This window comes from Cyprinus carpio, chromosome B24, assembly GCF_018340385.1.
Source record: "Cyprinus carpio isolate SPL01 chromosome B24, ASM1834038v1, whole genome shotgun sequence".
Taxonomy (NCBI): Eukaryota; Metazoa; Chordata; class Actinopteri; order Cypriniformes; family Cyprinidae; genus Cyprinus; species Cyprinus carpio.
Genome location: NC_056620.1, coordinates 928,683 through 952,821, shown reverse-complemented (window position 1 = coordinate 952,821; position 24,139 = coordinate 928,683). Strand labels below are relative to the sequence as shown.

The following is a 24,139-nucleotide window of genomic DNA, read 5'->3' as shown; positions in this document are numbered from 1 at the left end:
GGTCCCATGAAGACACGTGATATAAGGGTGTGACGTGTAATGTACGAGTTGAAAACGCTAGGCATGTTAACTTTCACTGAAGCTGGTGAACGATCTCAGCTTCATCGCGGATTAGTGAGGAACTAACTGATCTCTGCTTCGTTACAGTTTGCACATATTTGTTTCGTCGCGAACGTTGATCTGCCTTCAAAACACGCTAAAAGACTCGCGCTATAACGTTCGTATTTCGTCCACACAGAAGGCGACCCGGGAATGTTCCGGCAATTTTCCGGGTCCAACGTGCAGTGTGAAAGGGGCTCATTTCTCTAATTCTTTTTGAACCCTGTCTACTACATATTCAGAGTCACTAGTCAGAACTATATCTTTATGCCCTAATTCAACTTTTCCCCTGCCCTAGAAAAAAATATTATTGGCTGTTCTTTCACTATCGCTTTTAACTGTAACAGCCGTTTTGTCACAGAAGCCAAGACGCGGTCAGCACCGTTCTCACTGAACTTCCTCATTGCAGGTTCCTGCTGGTGGCTAAGAAAAGCTATAGGGCCTCTACCTCCCAAATTAGAAAGTGTCAACACAGCTTCATTCTCCTTCTCAGTGACATGCACTGACAGAGGGATTTGGTCATCTCATCTCTCTAATTCTCCACTTTGCAGATCCATTTGGATTAATTTTAATCTAGCTTTTTCAATTTTTTCGGTCCACTGCCACTTTCCCTCTCTAGTTCCCTGGTAAAGCACTTTTGCTTCCCTTGAGTACTTAGGAACTAATTTTCTGATATAATTTAATGTTCCCAGCAACGACTGTAACTGTCTGTTTTTACGAGGGGCTGACTTTTCCTTCTCCTCTAACTTCGCGCTTGTGCTTGTTGTAAGAGCTTTAGTATCCTTCCCCATCTTGAATTTTAAGAAATCCACTTCGTGTTTCCCGATTTCCACTTTCTTTAGACTCGGCTTCAGCCCTGCTGCTGTGATTCTGTCTAGGGTCTGTTATCAGTTTCAAATGCTCTTACTCGCTAGATGTGCACATCAGGATATCATCAATATAAACAGTAATTGGTATTCCTGCTAGGACATCGAGCATTACACTTTGAAAGACATTTCCTACATTTCGATAACCTTGAGGAAGGACATTATAAATATATTGATCCGCACCGAAAGTGAAAGCGGTCTTTCCGTGGCTTTCTTCCGCAAAGGGAATACTCCAAAACCCGTTCACTAAGTCAGTCTTTGACAGCCAGTTTTTATCTCTGCCTATATTTCCACAAGTCTCACTACAGTTAATCAGATATCTTGTATCGGGAACTGTAACCTTATTTAATGCTTTATAATTAGTTACCAATCTCCATGTGCCATCTAATTTCACAACGGCTTGTATATATGACACTCAGATCGGCCCCATTATCTACTCTATACCTCCTAGGCCTCCTAGGCACCTGTAATGTTCTGACAGGGGTTGGGCTCACATTCCTTACTGGTCGTTCCATTGCTAAAGTTTCATAATCTGAATCTTCTTCTTCCTAATCTTCTGACTCGAAGTTCTGGTCCGTTTTAATTCTGGCCATTCGGGGTCTGAATCATCTTCCTCAAACTCAGTTTTGGTGTGCATCGATTGCTCCCTATAAGCTTCCTGGCCAGACCTCCCTTCTCCTGCCTCTCTTTCTGCATTCACTCTCATAGCTATATTTCCTACAACTGTATCTTCCGGATGACAGATCATCCACACTTTTGACCAGTCGGCTTGATCTGTTTTCCTTAATAGTGCATTCACGATGCCTAGCCCCATTTTAACTTGATCGAATCCAAAAATGCCTCCTGATATAATTGGCATAGCTACAGTGCGGTATTTATTATCTCTGCACATCTGGCATATCTTATCAACCAGTGTATCAATTGTGAACATTGCAGTTAATTTCTCCTGAAGAGAGGTTCTTGTGCCTCTCTCATACCCTATTGCATGGATCATGGGTTTCCTATTCAGTCCCCCAATTTTCTCCAGAATTATATCACCCGTTTGTATGGGTCTCTTGCTGTGCTCGATTAGTCTGTCTGACTTATCTTGAAATCTCTGCCCTGCTTGCCTTTTAAAGGCTCCTGCCACTCCATCTCTGTACTGGAGATTTTTATTCGCAGTGTTAACTAAAACACAGGCTTCCTGTTCCAGATATCCTTCTTTGAGGATAATTAAACTTTTTCCTCTACCGAAGTATATTCTAAGTGGCTCTCTGTCTCCTGACGGGACCTCTCTGTCGGGGCTTCGTGGGTTTTCTGCTGGAGGAGCACTAGGATCTGAAGCATACTCATTCCCCTCTCTATGGGGTCTGAAACTAGGAGCTATGGTTCCCTGTTTGGATCCTTCTCCTATATCTGTTTCATCTAAGGCATCCCAACCATCCTGATTTCTCCCCATGGTAAAGGACCAGATCCACATCTACACTGCGTGGGATTAATCCAGTCAAGTTTTCAACCTAAATCTCATGGAACTAAGGAAAGCATTGCCATCTGTCCCATAAATTCTCCTTGAATTATGTCAGAATTGGGTCTCTATTCCCCTAACACTCATCCCCTGAGTTCATTATCTTTTCTTGAGGTCTATCATAAGCCTGTGCATGCATATTGACGTCGCTCTGGACTGTCACTGTGTTCACTTAAGTCCCTCTGGACTATCACTATATTCACACAAGTCACTCCGGACTGTCACTCTGTTCACTTAAGTCCCTCTGGACTATCACTATATTCACACAAGTCACTCCGGACTGTCACTCTGTTCACTTAAGTCCCTCTGGACTATCACTGTGGCTGTGGTGTGTAAGGACTTTAGACCAGCACTTCTTGTGCTATAATTATTCCTGAATTTTTTCCTTACTATTGAAGCCCCACACGTTGGACGCCATGTTATGTTATTATCCTGAGGGAAATCCATATACTGTCTAATGCACATTCCATATTCTCAGCTTACCTCTGAGAAACAGATATGTGACGAAAAGACTTGGAATATTCCCTGGCATCCAAAACTGCTCAGCTGAGTTCAGCCTTCTTGAGGTTCAAAGGAATATTCAGTTCCAGAATAATATGTTACTCATAAATAAATTATTCAGAGACTCTTCTTTTAATAAAGTTTTAACGCATCACCATTTGTAATGGTTTCGCTTTATTAGTAGACAATAGCTCTTAATGGTCTTTTATAGCCTTGCATAAAATTTGCATTAACTTCCCTGCATCCCTTCTTATTTGGCAATCTCGTATATTCATACACAAACAGAGTACATGACCTTTATCACACTTATTACAGAGTGTCAAAAGTTCAGTTGGAAGAATTGCAGGGGCTATTAGTAACACATGTAAATGCTCATATTAATATAAAAATATCCATAACACCTCTAAAACATAGTTATAAGTATACACTGTCTCAACCACAGAAGTCACACTTGTATACAGATATAGTAAAATTAGTACAGCTAGGTAGAGGTTCCATCTCACAAGTTTATTGTAGGATGCATCCCCTTCCTTTCCACAGCCTAAATAAACAAAACACATTAGCAACTTAAAACTCAAAGATTAATACCTATAGAAGTGGGGAACAATAAACTTTGTTTATAGCATCTTAATAAAAGAAGATAGTAGCAGAAGGTCCTTTCTTTCCACCATCTAAATAAACAAAGCACATAATGCTTGCAGCTGAAGATTAATCCTATTATATTCAGCCATCTCTCTTATAAGCTTCATTATTTTCTTATTCAAAGTTTCCTGTTTACGCATCAGCTTTATTACAGTTCTCAACTTGAAATTCATATTCTGCTGGTATTCCAGGTTTCTTCTTTGTCTTTCTGCTGGTATTCCAGGTTTCTTGTTTTTTTATTTTTTGGCTTTCTTCCACTTTAATGATGAGATCACCAAAATCAATATTTCTTTTATTTGCTTCACAGTCTCTGTTCCCTATAGAAATTGGTCCAGTAGGTAATTGATCAGAAAATTGCTTTTCCATAGGTCTATACCCAGTTTCCACTACAAACCAAATGAGCCGTTTCAACCAACTGTCGAAGCTTGCCGTGGATTAACGAAGATTCTGATGAGTGAGTTGATGATATTGTGCAAGTCTGAGGAGCATACTGGAAATATGCCTATTATGACTGTTAGGGTTAGGAGTCAAATTCTCTAACCATTAGGCCACCATTAAACCTGAACACTTAAGCTTCCATCGCCACAGATTGATTTTTTTTCTCCTACAGGTGACGTGCAGGGCTCCGTAGGGAAAGAATAGTGCAAAAGTCCTTTAAGATGTTTGGGATCTTGAGTCACACAGATGTTTAGAGGTCCAATCAAGTTGTGTTTTTTGTGACTCTAGTCAGGTTTCTATATTTGGTTTTATATCTCTGATTTTAAGTTATGATAGTTTAACTAACATAAAACCCAGGATAGAGTGTCTGAGTGAATGTGGTCTGGACTGTGTGGATGAGGCTCATTGTGTCAGAGACGCTGTAGAAGGACAGAGTTCCTGCACTGTGATCCACAAACACTCCTATTCTACTGACATCACCATCATACACTACTACTCTCCTGACATCACCATCATCACACACTTCTGTTCTCCTGACATCATCATCATCATCATCATACACTTCTGTTCTCCTGACATCATCATCATCATCAACATACATTTCTGTTCCCCTGACATCATCATCATCATCATCATACACATCTGTTCTCCTGACATCATCATCATCATCATCATACACTTCATCATCATCATACACTTCTGTTCTCCTGACATCATCATCATCATCATCATACACTTCATCATCATCATACACTTCTGCTCTCCTGACATCATCATCATCATCATCATACACTTCATCATCATCATACACTTCTGTTCTCCTGACATCATCATCATCGTCATCATACACTTCATCATCATCATACACTTCTGCTCTCCTGACATCATCATCATCATCATACACTTCATCATCATCATACACTTCTGTTCTCCTGACATCATCATCATCATCATCATACACTTCATCATCATCATACACTTCTGCTCTCCTGACATCATCATCATCATCATCATACACTTCATCATCATCATACACTTCTGTTCTCGGGGTGATGGACTTCACAGGGAGATCAGTCACTATGTTATTGTGCCAGAATGAGTAACTGGAGGGAGAGCAGAACAAACTCCAGGACTGATCATTACGTCCAAACTCACACTCTTTACCCCGTACCTTCCTGCTGATGCTCTTATATGACACTGATATCTCCACACCTCTATCTCCACTCCACTCAATCTCCCAGTAACAGCGTTCACACACACTCTCTCTACACAACACCTGATCCCAATAATCAAATCTGTCTGGATGATCAGGATACGGCTGATCTGTGTCAGTGTAAGTAGCTGCTCTGTCTTCTTCAGACAGACGGAGGTGTTTATATGCTGTGTTTGGATCCAGAGTCAGAAACCTGCAATCTGATGAAGATAAAATAAACAAGACTTATTTCATGTAGTTTACACAGACATACTTTTCATATGTGTTCATTGTGTTTCATATGTTCATTCCAGGACCCTGTTAATTACATACATCTTTAGTTTGATATGTTTACAGTCTTTTTAATAACACTGAACTCTTTATAGTTTTTCAAACTGAAAATCATGAAGTAATTTTAGTTTTTATTATGTTGATGGTGATGTGGTTTTGTCTTCAGTTCTTTGAGGGGAATAATTTCACTGTACATTACTGTGAACATAAAGACATAATTAATGTGATTCTCATGTGAAACATGATCTCTTCTATACTGTATTTAACAGTCTCTTCTGTGTGATACGACACATTACCTCTGTCTGATATCTGTTCAATCTCTTCTTTACAGAATTTCTCCAGTTTTTCTTTCAGTTTAGAAACAGATTTCTCCACATGACTGAAAGAGAGGTGAGAGCTGATGGTGATGGGCTGCTCTGCAGATTCAGGAGAGACGGAGGAAACTCTGCAGGAGAAAAACATTTATTTGATTTTAGAAACAGATGATAGTATTTTTTTTCTTCTTTTTTTTAAAAATTTCGAATCTTGTGTGATTTGTTCTATCATGCACTCTAATTTTTTTTTTTTTTTATATTTTGATTATTGAAATACTCCAGTAATTTCCAGTACCATACACAGCTGATGGAAGCGATCGAGTATTATATTTGTTTTATCGAGTACTTTAATTTGCTTATGGTGTAGATCGACTCTTATGAAATGTACCCACATTCAAGTGTTGATTAAAAAAGCATTTTTATTTTTATTTTTTTAAGAAAAGGCTCTGTTCTTTCTTTTGGCATATTGCATGTTCAGATATTTATATAACAAACTTTTATGGGGGCATGAAAGTTTTTTTTAAATTTATCAAAAAAAATAAATAAAAAAAGTTCTCAAACAGGCACATAAAAAGAAATGAAAGTTTTCCGGACACGCTGAAGCTCCAGTCTGTGTGTAAGGATCTGTGTTACCTGCAGGAACTGGATGTGATGCTGTGTGTGTGAAAGCTGCTCCAGCTCAGTGTCTCTCCTCCTCAGATCATTGATCTCCTGCTCCAGTTGCTCCAGTCGTTCTTCAGCTCGACTCACTGCAGTCTTTTCCTGATCTCTGATCAGTCGTATCAGCTCTGAGTGGCGTCTCTTAATGGAGCGGATGAGCTCAGTAATCCTCTCACTGTCCTTCACTGCTGTCTGTGCAGAGCGCTGTTAGGACACACAGTACAGTGAGTGAAGATGATAGGCTCTTCTGTCTATCAGCTGCTGTTCTTCTGCACAAACTCACCTTATGAGACTCCACAGCTGCTCTCAGCTCCTCCAGCTCTTTCTCTCTCTGCTGGATTCTCTCCTGATATTTCACTTGTGTCTCTTTCAGAATCCTCTGTCAAAATTCATAAACACATCAGCAATATTATACAAACCAGTAATAAAATGTAAGGCAGCTGTTTACTTTTATTCACAAACAAAACAAAGAAGATCCAAATAAAATGAAAGGTGGTTGTAATATGTAACTATAACAACAAACTGTAAACTAGAACAAAGGAAACAGGAATAAAACTGGAAAACAAGGAAATGCAAACAAAAAGCCCTTTAAACACAAACAGAAACCTAATGTAAAAGATATATGTATGTATATATGTGTGTACATAGGAGAAATACATTTGTTTACATTTCTTATCTCCTCTAAATTTGGGGTTTAGAGTTAAATAAAAAAGAAATATGATTATAATAATAATCATCATCATAATTATCATACAAGTTGCAGATAGTATGAGGAAATTATTAATTATTGTTAGCAATATATAGACATTATTCTATGGTAAGTGTAAACAATATTTTTAGCATTTTGTAGTCTTTTTTCTATGGTTAGTGTGATTTATCAGTTTTTGTGTCTTAATTTTGTTTAGTTTAAATAGCATTTTTTCTGTGTTTTTTTGTGTTATTTTTTAGGAGGTCTTTTGTTCATGGTTGTCTATATGAGTGATTTACTCACAGGCAGCAGACTGATAAAAACACTGCCCCGTCAGTCATATTCTGATGTGCAATGTGATTGAGCTCATACCTGTTTCTCGGCCCTCTCCTCTTCTGCCGTCACAGTTTCATGGTTCTTGTGTTCATCCATCACACACGGATAACAGATGCAGCTCTGGTCAGTTCTGCAGTAGAGCTTCAGCGGTTCTTCATGTTTTGTGCAGATCATCTCCTGCAGTCGTCCAGTGGCTTCGGTCAGTTTGTGTTTCTTGCTTCTGAAGAAACTCTCATGTTGCTCGAGGTGATTCTGACAGTAAGAGTTCAGACACACCAGACAGGACTTGACAGCTTTGAGTTTCTTCCCAGTACAGACGTCACACTCCACGTCTCCAGATCCAGCGTCACTGACAGCGGTTTGGAGTCTGGTCTTCTTCAGTTTCTCCAGCATTTCTGCCAGCAGGACATGGGTAGCTAAAGCAGGCCTGGGACTGAAGGCCTGTCTGCACTGAGGGCAGCTGTAGACTCCCTTCTGATCCTCCTGATCCCAGCAGTCTGTGAGACAGATCTTACAGTAACTGTGTCCACAGGCAGTGGTCACCGGATCCTTCAGCAGATCCAGACACACTGGACACGAGAACTCATCCTGAGCCACTGGAATACTGCCTTCTGCCATCGTGTGTGAGTCTGTGTGTGAGAGAGACAGAGAGACACTTTCACTTTCTCCCCCTCAGAAACAGCAAAGTCATTTCCTGGTTTGTGTTTGAGAGACGTGTGCAAAACTACACAGCAATCCGTCTCTCTTCCATCCAGACCTGGAGGATTGTGCAGTAAAGGACATTCAAGATCAGAATTTCTATTTGTTAACATTGCTTACATGGTATCTCAGACAAAATTCATCAGGACATGAAGTCACATATTAACTAATAAAGTAAATTACTACTCTTCTTTCATTGTGTTTCATACAGTAAAGAGGAATCGTGTTCATTAAGCCTGAATGAGATGAAGAATGAACTCAAACTCTTGCTGGAGACAGATGCATGTGTTCTGTGGTTTCTCACACAGAGAGCAGGTTTGGACAGCAGAGGGCGAGAGAGGATCACAAACACAGCGAGGGAAACCCACACACTCTATCTCTTCATGGACAGATGAGAGTATTAATGCAGAACTAGTTCTTAAGTCTAAGACAGAAATCTTAGACTGATGAGTGGTGTTTTAAAAGCAGCCATTTTACAAGTTCTGTACAAAGTATTGTTCTTTCTGTTTCTCCTTCCTAACACTATGAGAAGGTAGTTCCAGAACATGCTTTTTGTGAACTGTAAAAAAAATGAGAGGTCAGGGTTCGAGACCAAATAATGATCATATGACTTTGTAACTCAGAGTCTTGCTTTAGTATTTTTAGAAGGGACAGTGACAAGATCGGGTCTGACTCCACGTGAGCGTAATGAAAGTTCTCAGAGCTTGAGGTTCAGTCGCAGGCTGTTGTGAATGTGGGTTTTGTTTCTGGTCTGGAGAAGCGTTTAGAAGCACTCTTTCTCCGGCTGTAGAGGCTCAGTAACTTCATTATAACAGGCAGCACATGCTGAGCTGCGGATCAGATGCTTCATAATGTGACCCTTCAGTTCAGTCCCACAGCGGTCTTCATGTCCAGCGCACTCAGACGGTCAGATGTTCCCCCTCTACCTGCAGTCCAGGTGAGTTCCTCAGCTCCTTCATCAGCAGCACAGTCACAGATGAGAGAAACCTCAGACCTGTAAACAGTCAAGGACAGACTCGTATCAAGCAAACCGGTGATCTAACATGACCTAGTGATGAATGGCCTTATACTTATATCTCTATGCTGTATGAATGTGAATTCTATCTTATATTCATGACTGATGTTATCTTAATGATGAAGCTCGTGACACACTGTTAACTGAAAGAATTTTGTAATAACAGTCCTATTAGAATGATGAATGGTGTCCAGGTCACACCTTTGAGTCTCTGTTTGAAGCTAATTAATCAAAACGTTTATTGGGAAACAGACTGACAAAAGAAAACAATCCATCCTCACACCTCTCACTGATCAGAGATACAGAAAGAGAGAGAAGATGCACTGCTTAAAGGCCATAGTTAACCAAAAGAGTCAAATATATACAGTAGATGTTTGTAGTGGAAGTGAATTAATGTGTAATATAAGTAACTATATGAGACACGACTAAAAGGAAGTGTGTGTGTGTGTGTGTGTGTGTGTGTGTGTGTGTGTGTGTGATATCTGACATTTGAGCAGTTGTTGAGGAACCGTCACACTCATATTCAAGCATATTGTTTCAAATTATTTGCGCTAATACTGTTTTAATGCATGCACTGAGAATTGGCTCTGTACAAAAACCAAAATAAAGTAACCATCAATTAATTGTGAAAACAAATAAAAATGTGCTTTGCTAAAGGGTCGTTGACCAATAAAAAGAATCTGAATCTTTTTAGCTAAAGTAATCACTGCCAACAAACAAATAAAAAATAAATCAATCTTCATCACTGGCCACCCCATGTTTTTGACATTAATAAGCCTATAATAAGTCAGACAATGACACAAAGTTGTGTTCCAGTAGATGTAGATGTAAAGAGATTTTGTTTGCTCACTTCAGTAAAGTCGAGCATCATACATGTTTATGAATGTCATCTGTGTGGCCTCTTTCATATGTCCAGCTCCATCTCACCAGAGAAAACAAGAGTAACATCAGCTCAATCATCTGCTTCTGATTATGAATGGAAAATCCTCAACGCTGCATTAGGAAAAAAACCACCAAATTTAGTAGGTCTTTCCCAGCAGTTTATAGCAATAATTTTCCACATTTGTGATAGATGAATGTCGAATCAGAACAGCTTCATCCAGCGACTGATGTAAACAGAGCTCCAGAATAAGATCTGCTGGTGTTCTTCACTGAACCAGTGATCTAAGAAGTCTTGGTTTTCGTGTCTGATAAAGTCACGCTCTTTCACCGGAGGTCAGTAATGCTGTGTGAAGCTGGAGTGAATTATCTGGAGCAGTGCAGTGAACGTCAGTGTTATTCAGAGAAGTGCAGCAGAAGAAACCAGTCCTCCACGAGACTTTCCCTTCACATGACCTACAGCACTCAGTGTTTCCCCGTCAGACACGCTCGCTCCTGCTGTGTTCCTCACAGTCATCACTGGGGAAGCAGCACTATCTGAGCTGCAGGGCTTCAGTGCCCCGAGACGCAGGTTCAGAGATCACAGAGATCAGCGAAAGTGCATTTTCATCAGCCGCATCAAGAAAAAGCACGTCCAAGCCATCCTTGACATCTTCCAGACTGAAGCTCAAATGAAGTCCCAAAGCAGAAGCTGTTTTCTCCTGCATGCCTTCATCTGTCTCTGAAGGTTTTCATCTGGAGCTATGGCTCCTCTGATCTCACACACACATGCTTGTGCTTCTCTGGCTCTTTCTGAACTAAAAGCCACTCTGTCTGTTTCAGGAAAGGCCAATCCCATCCATTACTGTGTGAAAATATTCTTCATCTTTACGCATTTCTGTGAATCCAGTGCATCAACACAAATATCTTTACATTTTACATCTTTATCTCCTCCTGCATCAGATGCTTCGGAGCTTTTCCTTTTGTTCTAACAAAGACTCACAAAGAGAACTTAAATGTTAAATCAAAGACAATTTAAAAGGAATAAGCTAACTAACTCAATTTGAGTAAAATAATCATAAAAAAGTAACATTTTATTAAAATTAGGGCTGTCAAATGATTAATCACGATTAATCACATCCAAAATAAAAGTTTTGTTTACATAATATATGTATGTGTACAGGGTATATTTATTATGTATATATAATACACAACATAAATTATATATTTAGAAAATATTTACATGTATATACATTTATATATTTATATTCTTATATTTTATATTATATATAAATATATTTAATATATAAACATAACATATTCTTCTTAAATATATACATGCATGTGTGTGTATTTTATAATGTAAATATATATATATATATACATTTTAAATATCCAATATGGTCTGACAATGTATTTTGGATGTGATTAATCGTGATTAATCATTTGACACAGCTCTAATTATGATGTTAAGTTAATTATTGATGTGTTGTAATGGTATTATAGTATTTTAGAATGTGTAATGATGTAATAGAAACTAAATAATATTTTACACATAATTTTTATTATTTTTTTTTATTTTATTTTTACATGTAAATACATTTTAGGACAGGGGTCCTTTTGATCTTTTGGAAACTTGCCTGCTATAGGAGACAAACAGAGCCACTGCATACACACTTCAAACACACATCATACTATCAGTGTGTGCAATATGAACATACTTCATTATATTTTCAGTGTGTAATATGAACATACTTGAAATGTTACTAATACAGAACTCAAGTGACGTTATCTTGTCTAAAGGAGAAGAGGAACAGACAGACTCAGTCAAATTGTGGTTATATTATTGATTAATTCAGAGCGATCAAAATGCAGGAAGTTTCCTGAACCTCAGTTTGGCAAAATTTGTACTGACAGTTCAAAATATAATATTTAATATTTATATATTTCTTTTCGATATTACATCAATTTATGAGTCTTGATGTTGAAGTATTTCACCAAAATAAGGACATTAAAAAAAAAAAAATCTACATTGCTTATCCTTTTGATCGTTCATTCAAAACATTCACAAAATTCTAACTTACCATTGAAGTAAAGCAACTGAATAGTTACTACCTAAAACTCAGTTGTGAAATAAGTGCTTCCACAAGTTCATTGTGGCCACAATTATTGCAACGTCCTTTTGAAAGATAACACTGCTTATCCTTTGAGTGTTCAAAAAATCCTGTAATTCTAACCTACCATTGAAGAGTTTGGAAACTGAATATGGGGGGAAGATCTCATTGGGACTAAATTCTTTCACAAGTTCATGTTGGCATCATTATTGCAACGTCCTTCCCCAAGATCACAGTTCTTCTGTTTCCTGTCTTGCCTCTTCTCTTCTCTTCTCTTCTGAATCTTTCTCTTCTCTTCCTCTTCTCTTCATCTCTCCAGAACCTTCTCTTCTCTTCTTCTTCTCTTCTCTTCTCTTCACTCATTCTCTACAGGGTTCAGATCAGAGGACTGGGACAGCATGGCAGAAGCTTCATTCTGTGCTCAGCGACACATTTTTGATGTTTGTTTTGGATCATTGTCCTGATGGAAGATCCAGCCATGACCCATTATGAGATTTCTTACAGAGGCAGTCGGGTTTACATTTTTTATCTGCTGATAGACAGATCTGTCGTCCAGGACCTCCAGCAGAAAAACAGGCCCACAACATTCAAGATCCAGCAGTATGTTTAACCCTGGTCAGACGGAGTAATTTTTTTTATTTTTTGTTAGTGTTAGTACTAAGCGAGGAGGATTGTTCTTGAAACCCTCCCGAACATCATGTGCTGGTGTAGGGACTGTTTGATTTTCTCTTTCAGGCTTTCTCACCCCAAGACTCTACTCTCTGCAGTTCTCCAGCTGTGAGTCTTTGGCCGCTCAAATCAGGATGATATAGACACACTCTTCCAGACAGATTTAGTTGATTGGAACCTCTTAATTATTGCCCTGATGGTGGAAATGATTTTCAATGCTTTGGCTCTTTTCTTACAGCGAAGCTCAACACTCTTGTTCTGTACATCAGAACTACATATATTCTTTGGTGTTACTCTTTGTGATGGATGATTAAGATAATTTGGTCTTTGTGTTGCTCATATTTATAATCCTGTGGAACAATTTCATGTTCATAATCACCCTGGTGTGCTAAAAAAATTACATATGTATGTGAATATACTTTAGAGATAGTTTACTCATAAGAATTTCTAGGGGTGCCAATAATTGTGGCAAACATTCACTGGAGAAAAACATTTATTTCATCAAGAGATTTCCCCCCTATTTTCAGTTGCTGATAGGTTAACATTTTTGTGAATTTTTTTGAATGAAAGATCAAAAGGATAAGCAATGTAGACTTATTTTCACAGCTGCCTTTGTTCATATTTACTAAGGGTGCCAATATTAGTGGAGGGCACTGTACATATAATGAATTCATAAATTCAAATTTAACAGTTTTTTTTTCTTTTTTACTAAATTTCAGAAACAAATGCTTGCACACAGGGGCGTAGCTACATGGTGTCCAGTGCCTCTCCTAACGGAAGCTTGTTCTGACGGAGGAGCTGTTCACTGTGGCGTCGAGCCTCCTTCAGATCGCTGAATCATGTGTATTTTGGTGTGTTTAGTGATTCTGAATGGACCTGTTTAGTAGTTTATATGCAGTCCTTTGGCATTTCCCTGTGTTGGTGTACACCCAAAGCGCTTTACAATCATGGGGGGGGGAGGTCTGACTTTAATTTAGTGATAACATTGTACAATGGAATAATGGAAATATAATGGAAATAATATAATTTTGTTCTTATAATTTAAATCTGAATTATTTTTAATTGTATTACTTCTTGTTATGAAACAGGACATCATTTCATACATGTCTACTGTTGAGGGCACTAGGACTAAAAGCATGTTTACTATGCATTTTGGGAGACAAAACATTTGAGTAGGAAATATATGCTTTAATATGCTTTCCAAACAGTACTTTAATATGCAAATTAGATACAGTGTACATTGTGTTTAACAGGAAAACCAGTTTATGGAATATATATGAAATATTTTATTTAATGTGTTTTGCAAAATTTTATTTAATATGATCATTTTGTTATATATTTTATAATTTTGTTGATATTTTTTATTAAATTTTTGAGAATCATCCTTAAATATATCAAATCATTTTGTTATATTTTTTATAAACAGCAACAAAAATAAATAAATAAAAATCCCATTGTTTTTGCCTTTCATGTCTATTGATGTTTCATAAATCAAGTTTACCAAATAAGCCAGGCTCATTTCAGTTAGTCTGACTTATTTTCACTTGATTTGGTTTCATAAAGCAGAATGAGGTAGCTGAAGCTCAGTGACTGTGGTATCTTGTGCTGGTACACTAGCCCTGGTCAGGAGCGGGCTAACGGTCAGGCTAAGCTCTAACACTGACCAACAGAAACACATCGACTCTCTCACATACAGTTATTTGACGTTATCAGTCCAAAAATAAAAGTATACAAAAAATGCAACTTAAATCAAAATACAGGCTAAACCCGACTGTATTTAATGTATTGTGCCCAAGATGTAATGACTTTGTTTTAAGATATTTGAAACATTTGAACCTGCTTCTACCTGTGCATTCAGAGGATCAGCAGTTTCTGGCCTTTCTCTCGGGTTTATGACCGCTGCACTTTATTATTAGTAGAACATCTAAACATTACAATATAAAATTGCTCTTTAAAGCATTAAAAACACTAAAGTTAAAGTTAAAATCACTAAATTAAAAATGAAAATAAATATAAAACAGACTATATTTTAACTGATGAGAGGAGCACACATGAACTCATTAGAGCTCGTAATTAGGGCTGTATTAGCAGCTTACATTTGATTACAGCTACTGCTATCATAAAAATACACTTATGTAGGATTAAAATTCTACACGTGCCACATTTAATGTACAACAACAAATATTTGAGCAGAATGCATATTTTATTCAGAATGATTGCGCTTTTATTCTGAGCGTCATCTGTTTAGTGCGCATGCGCGCCGCAGCGCTCGTTCACTCCTGACAGCAGAATAGATCTATCTGCATGACTTTCTAACATTTACAGATCAAAAACACACCTGTGACGTGTCAGTCATGCTCTGAGGAAGACACAGTGTCTCGAATGCATTAAGACATGTCATGTTGAATCGATTTGATCCAGGATCGAGATTAAGGGCTGCTCAAGAATAAACTGCACATCAAATGATCCTGAACTCTCTGAACCTGGATCGAGTTAGTGACAGTGCGTGGACTTCAGCTGTACAGAAACCGCTTCAGTCACGAGTGATTTGTTAGTTATTTCAAGTCAGGTTTTCTAAGAGTCTTTTATTAAACAGCCCCCTGGTGTCCTCAGAGAACAAAGCATAACATATGACTAAAATATCAAAAAGAACAGTTCAGAAATCTTATGAGAGAACAAAGCATAACATATGACTAAAATATCAAAAAGAATGAGAAAAAAATAGTGTTTTTTTTTTCTTTCTTTCTTTCTTTTTGTGTTTGTTCTCAGGAGGATAAAGCTCTGGCTACGCCCCTGCGAAGTACCCCCCCCCCCCTTCATCAAAGAAAACTTTGTTCTGGCTAGATGCCTACAAATAACATCAATAGAATAATAATAATAACAATACACATTTAGTTATTTCAAGTCAGGTTTTTTTCTTTTTGAAACGTGTGAAGTAGTCTAATCTGTTGATAGATTTAGGGCTGATTTAAATGTGACATCCCATGCCAGAAAGAGAGAAGAACAGCGACATTAGAGAATAAATGAACCCTCGGCTGTTCGCTGCACTTCCGGTCTGAGCGGTCAGCTGACAGACGCGTGAGACTCACGCAGTGCGCATGCGCAGAGCCCCGCTGGAGGCAGAGGGAAGATGGCGGCGTCCTGAGTGCTCTGATTGAGTGAAGCGCTTTCGGTTCGGTTTGGTTCGTTTCTGGATCACTGAGCTGCAGCACCGCGCGTAACGGAGGCCGGCGGGCCGAGGCACGCAACCGAGCCGCTTCTGACAGCACAGATCCCGGTAAAACACGGCGTCGAGCTCCGTCTGTGAGGTGAGGCCAGCGCCGCCGGACAGAGACTTCACCGCCACCGCGGGACAGATAATTAGACGTCAATGAGGACAACACTTAAACACCTCACGAGACCTCAATAATCACAACACTTTAATACCTCACGAGACCTCAATAATCACAACACTTCAATACCTCACGAGACCTCAATAATCACAACACTTTAATAATCATAACACTTTAACTCCTCACGACACGAGACATTAGATCCCTGTGCAGCCTCCTCTGCTTCTCTGTGCTGTGATCGCAGTGATGATCTTTCTGTAAACTGGTTATTATTATTAGAGTCGTGTTTGTGTTCGTGATGTGTTCTGAGCAGTGTTTCAGTGTTTGTCGTGTGAAATGATGCTCTCAAACAGGAAGAGGTCAGTTACAGCAGAGGGTCACAATGACCAGATTATTAGAAAGTTAAAAGTTAAATGTCTGTCATCAGAAACTGTAGGTGTACTGTATAATATCATCTCTCAGCACATGCTGCCCAAGTGTGTGTACTGTATTACATCACAGTCACAAGACCTTTATACACTTCATATATATATATATATATATATATATTACATTGTAAATATTTGACGAAAGCACAAATTGATGTCATGGTTGGCATATAATTAAAAATGCCCTTTCCTCTGTTTATGAAGTTGTTAGTGTGGTGTCTGTTTTATTTGTTGGCTTGTTATTGAGATTAGAGTTTTTGAGATTTTATTTGTGTTTGTTTTGGTTTAGCTTGGTGTTTCAGTTTTGTAATCATTATTATTATTTAGTTCTGTTTGAGATCAGTTTGTAGTAATCTGGGTTGTGTGTGTTGTTGTGGGGCTTGGGCACTGAGCACATGACCCGGTCAGGTGACGGTCACCCGCTGGACACTGCTCTCTGGAGACCAGCACTAAAACACGCCGCTTCCTGATGAACCGCTCAAGAGTATTTATGCTGTTGCTTTATTTTTTCTTTCATTTTTGCTACATATCAGGCATTGAAATTATTTAGTATTTTGTTTATTTTATTTTATTTTGTGTTTTAGATTGCATTTTAGTTTTATTCTTTCTCATTGTTTAACACAAAAAATGCCTTCTAATAAATAATAATAATTTATTAAAAATCTCTAATAAATTAATTTGGAATTTAATTTATTATTATTATTTCCACTTTTTTCAACTTTTTTTTCTATTTATTTTGGGGTTGCATTAGTCCCATTTTTATTAAAGATGGTTCTTTATATCAGTATAGATATGAGATGAGTTTAGAGTGTGTGTGCATGTGTGTGTGTGTGTGCGTGTGTGTCTGTGTGTGTGTGTGTGTGTGTGTGTGTGAGTCTGTGAGTGTGTGTGTGTGTGTGTGCGTGTGTGTGTGTGTCTGAGTTGTGTGTGCGTGTGTGTTTGTTTTTTGTTGTTCTGAGTGTGTATGTGCGTGAGTCTGTGTGAGTCTGTGTGTGAGTGTGTGTGTGTGTGTGTGCGTGTGTGTGTGCGTGTGTGTGTGTCTGAGTCTGAGTGTGTCTGTGAGTCTGAGTGTGTGTCTGTGAGTCTGAGTGTGTGTGGTGTGTCTGAGTCTGAGTGTGTGTGAGTCTGTGTGTGTCTCTGTGTGTGTGTGTGAGTCTGTGTGTGTGTGAGTGTGTTGTGTGTGTGTGTGTGTGTGTCTGTGTGTGTGTGTGTGTCTGTGTGTGTGTGTGTGTGTGTGTGTGTGTGTGTGTGTGTGTGTGTGTGTGTGTGTGTGTGTGTGTGTGTGTGTGTGAGTGTATGTGTGTGTGTGTGTGTGTGTGTGTGTGTGTGTGTGTGTGTGTGTGTGTGTGTGTGTGTGTGTGTGTGTGTGTGTGTGTGTCTGAGTGTGTGTGTGTGTGAGAGTCTGAGTCTGTGTGTCAGTGTGTGTCTGAGTGTGTGTGAGTCTGTGAGTGTGTGTGAGTCTGTGAGTGTGTGTGAGTCTGTGAGTGTGTGTGAGTCTGTGAGTGTGTGTGTGTTTGTGAGTGTGTGTGTGTGTGTGAGTGTGTGAGAGAGTGTGATGTCAAGCTTGCAGTGATCAGTTGTGTGATGTTGGTGTGAATGTCATGCCTGTCATTATGTTTTATTGAAAGCATGTGTTCACAGCAGCTACAGGTTAATCAGAAGCTTTATTGCTGCATTAGATTGGAGCTTTGCATTCATAAAATCTTTCAAAAACACTGTGTGTTTGTGTTTGTGTGTTATTTCGTAATGGATTTGTTATTCAGCTGTTATTGGTTTTGTTGCCCAACACTGTACTATTAAACAGTTAAATCTGTTGAGTGAGTCTGGGTTTGGTGTTTATTATGAATTTCATTTATTTTAATGAGTGAGTTTGGCTTTGGTTGTTTCAAAGACTGAGATGACTGCATCTTCCTTTCATCGATTTATAATTTACTTTCTCCATGAATTAGGGAGAATATCCACGGAGGAGCACTCTTTGATTATTTACCACATTTATAATCAAGCCTTAGAGAATTGTTGTTAATTTTTTTTCATAAGGATTGCCTGTGAAAGCCCTATTTTTCTCCTTATTGTTTATTGCTTGAATTTATTTTAAAAAACAAAGGCTTCTACTTCAATGTCTTATTTTTCTGACCACTTTTTTAGCACTTCAGTCATTTTATAAAGTGCACTCAGTCTTCTAGAATAGATCATAGATTGCATATATTTCACTCAATGGAATTTGAAGATATAATTTTTAAGATATTGAGAGGATCTTAACAGGGCAACGTTTTCAAAGAGGGAAAAGCAGTTGTTAAAACTGCTCACATTCTCTTCAGATATTATACTTCTCCAGTCAGTTTTATTAAAATGCATGTTGTAGACTTATCTCAGTGTTTGCCAGTGTAACGTCTCCAAACCCGGCTAATAACCATGTTAAACATGAAGCAGGATGACATAACCCCAGGTTAAATATGACCCAGGGTTAAGAGCGTCAGAAGTGTGAGGGATGATCTCAGTCTTTCTGAGCCGCTGTAATGCAGGAGACTGGAAGGAAGGAAGGAAGGAGTCGGGGTTTCTGCTGACAGACACATTCATGATCTGACTCCTCTCAGCTCTCTCTGCATTTACCTTTTGCTCTCCCAACTATTCTCTGAATACAATATAAAATGTTCTTTGTATTATATTTAATTGTGAGTGAAACAATTTATAAGCTGCTTTTATGGTTGGCACAAAGTCATTTCCATTATCTAAACTCGTAAACGCATTGATTTTGCATCTGTGAGTATTACCCATAATGCTTCACTCCCATGGCTCTGGCTGGCTCTAAATCAAGGTGAGGTGTGTGATCTGTGCGTCCCGTGGCGAGTGTGTTTGCTGATGGTTTAGGAAGCGTTGGGAGTTTGCGCTGTGGCAGGATCATCCAGGGTTCGACAGTAAATAAACCTGCTGCTGTCTGTGTCATTAATGCTAATCAGACAACAGGAGAAAAAGAGGAAATCTCGTTGTATTAGTGACTGTTTACTGTCTTCAATAACTGTATTACTGTAACTGTAAGCACGTTTTGCTGCCATTAGTTAGCCTGCTATCAGCTATTGTGAATTCTCAGATCAGGATGAGTTTGTTTCTTCATCAGGTTTGTAGAAATGTAGCACTGCATCAGTGTCTCAGCAATGGATGCTCTGAAGTGAATGGGTGCCGTCAGAATGAGAGTCCAAACAGCTGATAAAAACATCACAATAATCCACAAGTAATCCACAGCACTCCAGTCCATCAGTTAACATCTGGAGAAGACAAAAGATGAAACACATCCAGCATTAAGACGCTTTTAATTTCAATCCATTGCTTCCAGCTCAAATACAAAAAGTCCAAAGCTGTAATATTGCTTGAACAGCTGTTTGGACTCTCATTCTGACGGCACCCATTCACTGCTGAGCATCCATTGCTGAGACACTGATGCAGTGCTGCATTTCTCCAGATCTGAATGAATCGAGGTCTTATGGCTTTAGAAGGACATGAGGATGCCAGAATTCACAGTTTTGGGTGAATTATCCCCGTAACATTTAAAGATACTCACTTCTAACGTGATTTGTGAGCGATTTGAGTCAAGTGTACAATCTGTCCTGTTGTTGTGGTATATAAGCTGCTCAGTGTATTTCCATGTTTCCCTGTGACAGATTGTGTTGTATACCGTGCTGTTGTTTGAGCTCCAGACCGTGACCCTCTTCTTCTGTTTTCACAGGCCCTGCCTGAAGATGAACGTCCTCAAAGACAACAAAGACCTGGCCTGTTTCTACACAACCAAACACTCCTGGAGGGGGAAGTAAGTGCCTCATTCCTCTCTGTTACCGTTAGACGCTTCATTCAGAGAGACCCACTTCATGGGTTCATGACCTTCATGTTTCAGAGCTCAGGCTTCGGTGAGATGTTCCTCTCTGAAGATCACTCATTGACTGACACCTTTTTCTTTCTTGCACTTTGCATCTGTTTGCTGCTTCTGAATCCTATCAGTGAACTTGCACCAGGTCTTAAGTTGCCCATTCTCTTTCATTGTAATATTTTGCCTTGATCTGAGTGATGAACCATTGCCGTAAATCTCGTGTTCCTCTCTCTTACCCTGGAGGGCCAATGCACTGCTGTGTTGGGCTCTAACCCTGATCAAACATGTGATCTGTTTTTCTAATGATATGAATTATCTAATAGTTTCATTCATTGGGACTTCTCCATCTTTAGTGGTTTTTATTTTTCTCTGTATTGGTATTTGTTTATCTGTTGTTTTTTTTCTTTTTATGTGAATGATTGTAATTGTTAGTTTGTTTGGTTGTTGAGAATCTGTCGTCGTATCTCTTTCTCTGACACAAAGACACAGAAACACACAGAGTAGCCACAAGAACACACAAACACACAGTGAGTGAGAAATCACTCTCTCTCTCTGTATTTCTCTATCATTGGCTGTGATCACCACACACACATGTGAATCTCTCTCTATATCATTATCTCTAGTTTCATTCAGACTTCTCCATGTCACACACTCTTTTGCTCTCTCTGTGACACACACTACTCTCTCCTCTCTGTGACAGCAGCCACTGAGACATCACACACACCTTCACACACACACACACACACACACACACACACACACACACACACACACACACAGGGAGTCTCCTGTTATTGGTCTGGACTCGATGTGGACGCACCGAGAGCTTCATGTTTGACAGACGTGGAGTAAATGGTGGGCTGTTAGTGTGAAGAGAGTTCAGCCAGAAATAATAATTCTGTCCTTTTACTCACCCTCGTTAGAAACATGCAGGACTTTCTTTATTCAGCAAAAACACAAAAGAAGATATTTCAAGAAAAGGTTTGAGAATTATTTTGGACTTTCTTTGTGTGGACAGAAGCTCTGGGACTCTGTTTGATCAGGTTCGTCAGAGTATTGAAGAGCTGGAGATGTTCCGCTCTCAGTTTCCTGATAAAAGGAAAGTAGCACGTGCGTGTCATGTAGCTGTTGAAGTGAAAGCCAAACGAGCCTGACACGTCCAGGGCTGAGCCAGTCCTCTGTGCAGACGCTGTTATACTGTGTAGCCTGACACGTCCAGGGATGAGCTTGTAGTGTTTGTTGATGCTGTTTTGGTTTGTTCACAGTATTATTGATGTGTGTCTCTCTCTCTGTGTGTGTGTGTGTGTGTGTGTGCTGGATTACTCTTTACTAGGTCTCTCTATACGAGACGTTTGTGTGTGTGTGTTTTTGGTGTGATTTTGTTATACTGTGTACACAGCACTAGACGTGTAGTAGATTCGTCCAGCTGCGTGTTTCTCTCGATTACCTCATCTGCTGTGTTCACAGACTGATCTCATTCATCTGTCTTCAGCTCATCTGAGCTGATGATGAAGAAGCTTTTGGACCTTCTCAGTTAACAAAGAACGGCTCAGTTCATATTTCATGCCTGTCTTTAGTCAGATTGCACTGTTTGCAGACTGTGGCCAAAACTCAGGGCTGGACTGTGACACAGGAACTTCTCGACCTCTAGTAGTTCCTGATTTCATTTCTTGTTTTAATCCAATGTCTTCAGATACGTTGGCTGTATATTTACTAATCTGCAGAGCATAATATGCATTACACACTGTATACTCAGGGCTCACAAAATGTAAAAATCCCTGGGAGCCCTTTAACTAGCCAAAATAAAAATACAGAAAATCAGATAGGAGTTTAAATGTCAATCAAAAATATTTTTAATAAACAGATGTCAACAAATATGAACAAAGACATTTTATTTCACTATTTACAGGGAATCTGCAGAATTTTTTTAAAATAAATGTAAAGCAATTTATGACCCATTTTAGTTTGTGTTGGAGAATGTCTGTGGTAACGTATCGAGCCATAAAATTACATGATTTACAGTTCAGATGCAGGTGTTCACAAAAACAAAAATCTTATACAAGAGGATTTCAGCCTTTAGACCATTTGAATGAAAAGGGATAAATCAAGCATATATTGTCTGTTTAAAACATATAAATATCATTGTCTTAATTGTTTACATTTTTAGAAGGCACGTTAACTTCTTTCTCACTCACAACTCTGTGTTTGCTGTGTAAAAGCATGAGCTGATATTTGCATTGATCTGACCACAAACAGCAAGAAAGGCTTGTTGGAGATGCAAACCTGTTCTCTGCCTCGAGGAGCGCTGAAATATTGCTGTTTCCACGGTAACAGCTGTACACAGAGCAGCTCATAAACGCCGCTTTATCAGGAATTATAGGTGAAAATAAAAATGGCACCGACACGTTTCTGAGGACAGTCGGTTCCCTTCAGATACAGTCAAATAAAGACCTCCGCGCCGTGTTTTGACTTGAAATTTATTGATTTATTCAATGACATCGTTGCCTTTTGAAGTTTAATCCAGCCGTATGGCGACTCTTGTCTTTCTGTCCCCTACTGTAAGACCTCTTGAAATTATAATTAAGACATTTCTTATACAATTTAACGTATTTAAAGCGTTTTATGGCATTATGGTTGTTTGATAGGACTCACTTTAGGGTTTTTTTAGGACCCGCGGGAGATCTGAGCCCGTCGGGGAGAGTGCTGATGCATCGTGGAGCCCGACTGGAGAACACTATATCCCCGCGACGCCAGGCCAGCGGTTTTGCGAACCCTGATGCTGCCTAGTATTTTTGTATAAAAAACTGCTTATTATGCAAAATGCCTTTGAAACTAATTTGAAGCAATGTTGTCACACAATTTCATTACGTTCTGTATTTACGTATTTACGTTTTTTTAAATTTGGATAAAATGAAAACTAAAAGACTTTCAAGTCACATGAGCCAATATTTTATTCACAATAGAACATAGAGAACAGAACAAATGTTTAAAATGAGGAATTATACAGTTTTATCCACTAAATGAGCTCATTTCAAATTTGATGCCTGCTCCAGGTCTCAGAAAGGTTGGCTCGGGGGCAACAAAGGGCGGAAAAAGCAGGAAATTATAAATAAATGATTCTGTCATTGACATTACTGAAGGAGCCCAGGAATACTTCCAGAAACCACTGTCAGTGAACACAATCCACCGTGCATCTGCAGAACTAAAGCTCTATGTGAACAAGGTCCAGAAGCGCTGCCGTGTCCTGTGGGCCAAGACTCATTAAAGTGGACTGTTTCAAAGTGGAAAGTGTTCTCTGGTCGGACGAGTCCAACTTTGACATTCTTGTTGTATATCAGAGACACCGTGTCCTCTGCGCTGAAGAGGAGCGAGACCTTCCAGCGTGTCATCAGCGCTCAGTTCTGATGGTATGGGGTGCATAAGTGCATACGGTGTGGGCAGCTGGCATGTTCTGGAGGAACTATGAATGCTGAAAGGTAGATAAAGGTTTGAGCAACATATGCTCCTCTCCAGACGACGTCTGTTTCAGGGAAGGCCTTGTGTATTTCAGCAGAGGAATGCAAAACCACATACTGCAGCTATAACAACAGCAAGAGTCCAGTGCTGGATTGACCTGCCTGCAGTCCAGATCTTT

The 24,139-nt window shown here is 39.1% G+C and overlaps 1 protein-coding gene across 1 annotated transcript in view; it reads left to right on the top strand.

Moving 5' to 3' along the window:
- The first annotated feature begins 15,925 nt into the window (after positions 1 to 15,925).
- Positions 15,926 to 24,139, top strand: part of LOC109052050 (dnaJ homolog subfamily C member 13-like) — a 44,576-nt gene continuing 36,362 nt past the window's right edge. The window contains 2 exon segments of the mRNA XM_042752181.1: positions 15,926 to 16,194; positions 20,368 to 20,448. Coding sequence (XP_042608115.1) covers positions 20,381 to 20,448 — 68 coding nt within the window. The 5' untranslated portion in view covers positions 15,926 to 16,194; positions 20,368 to 20,380.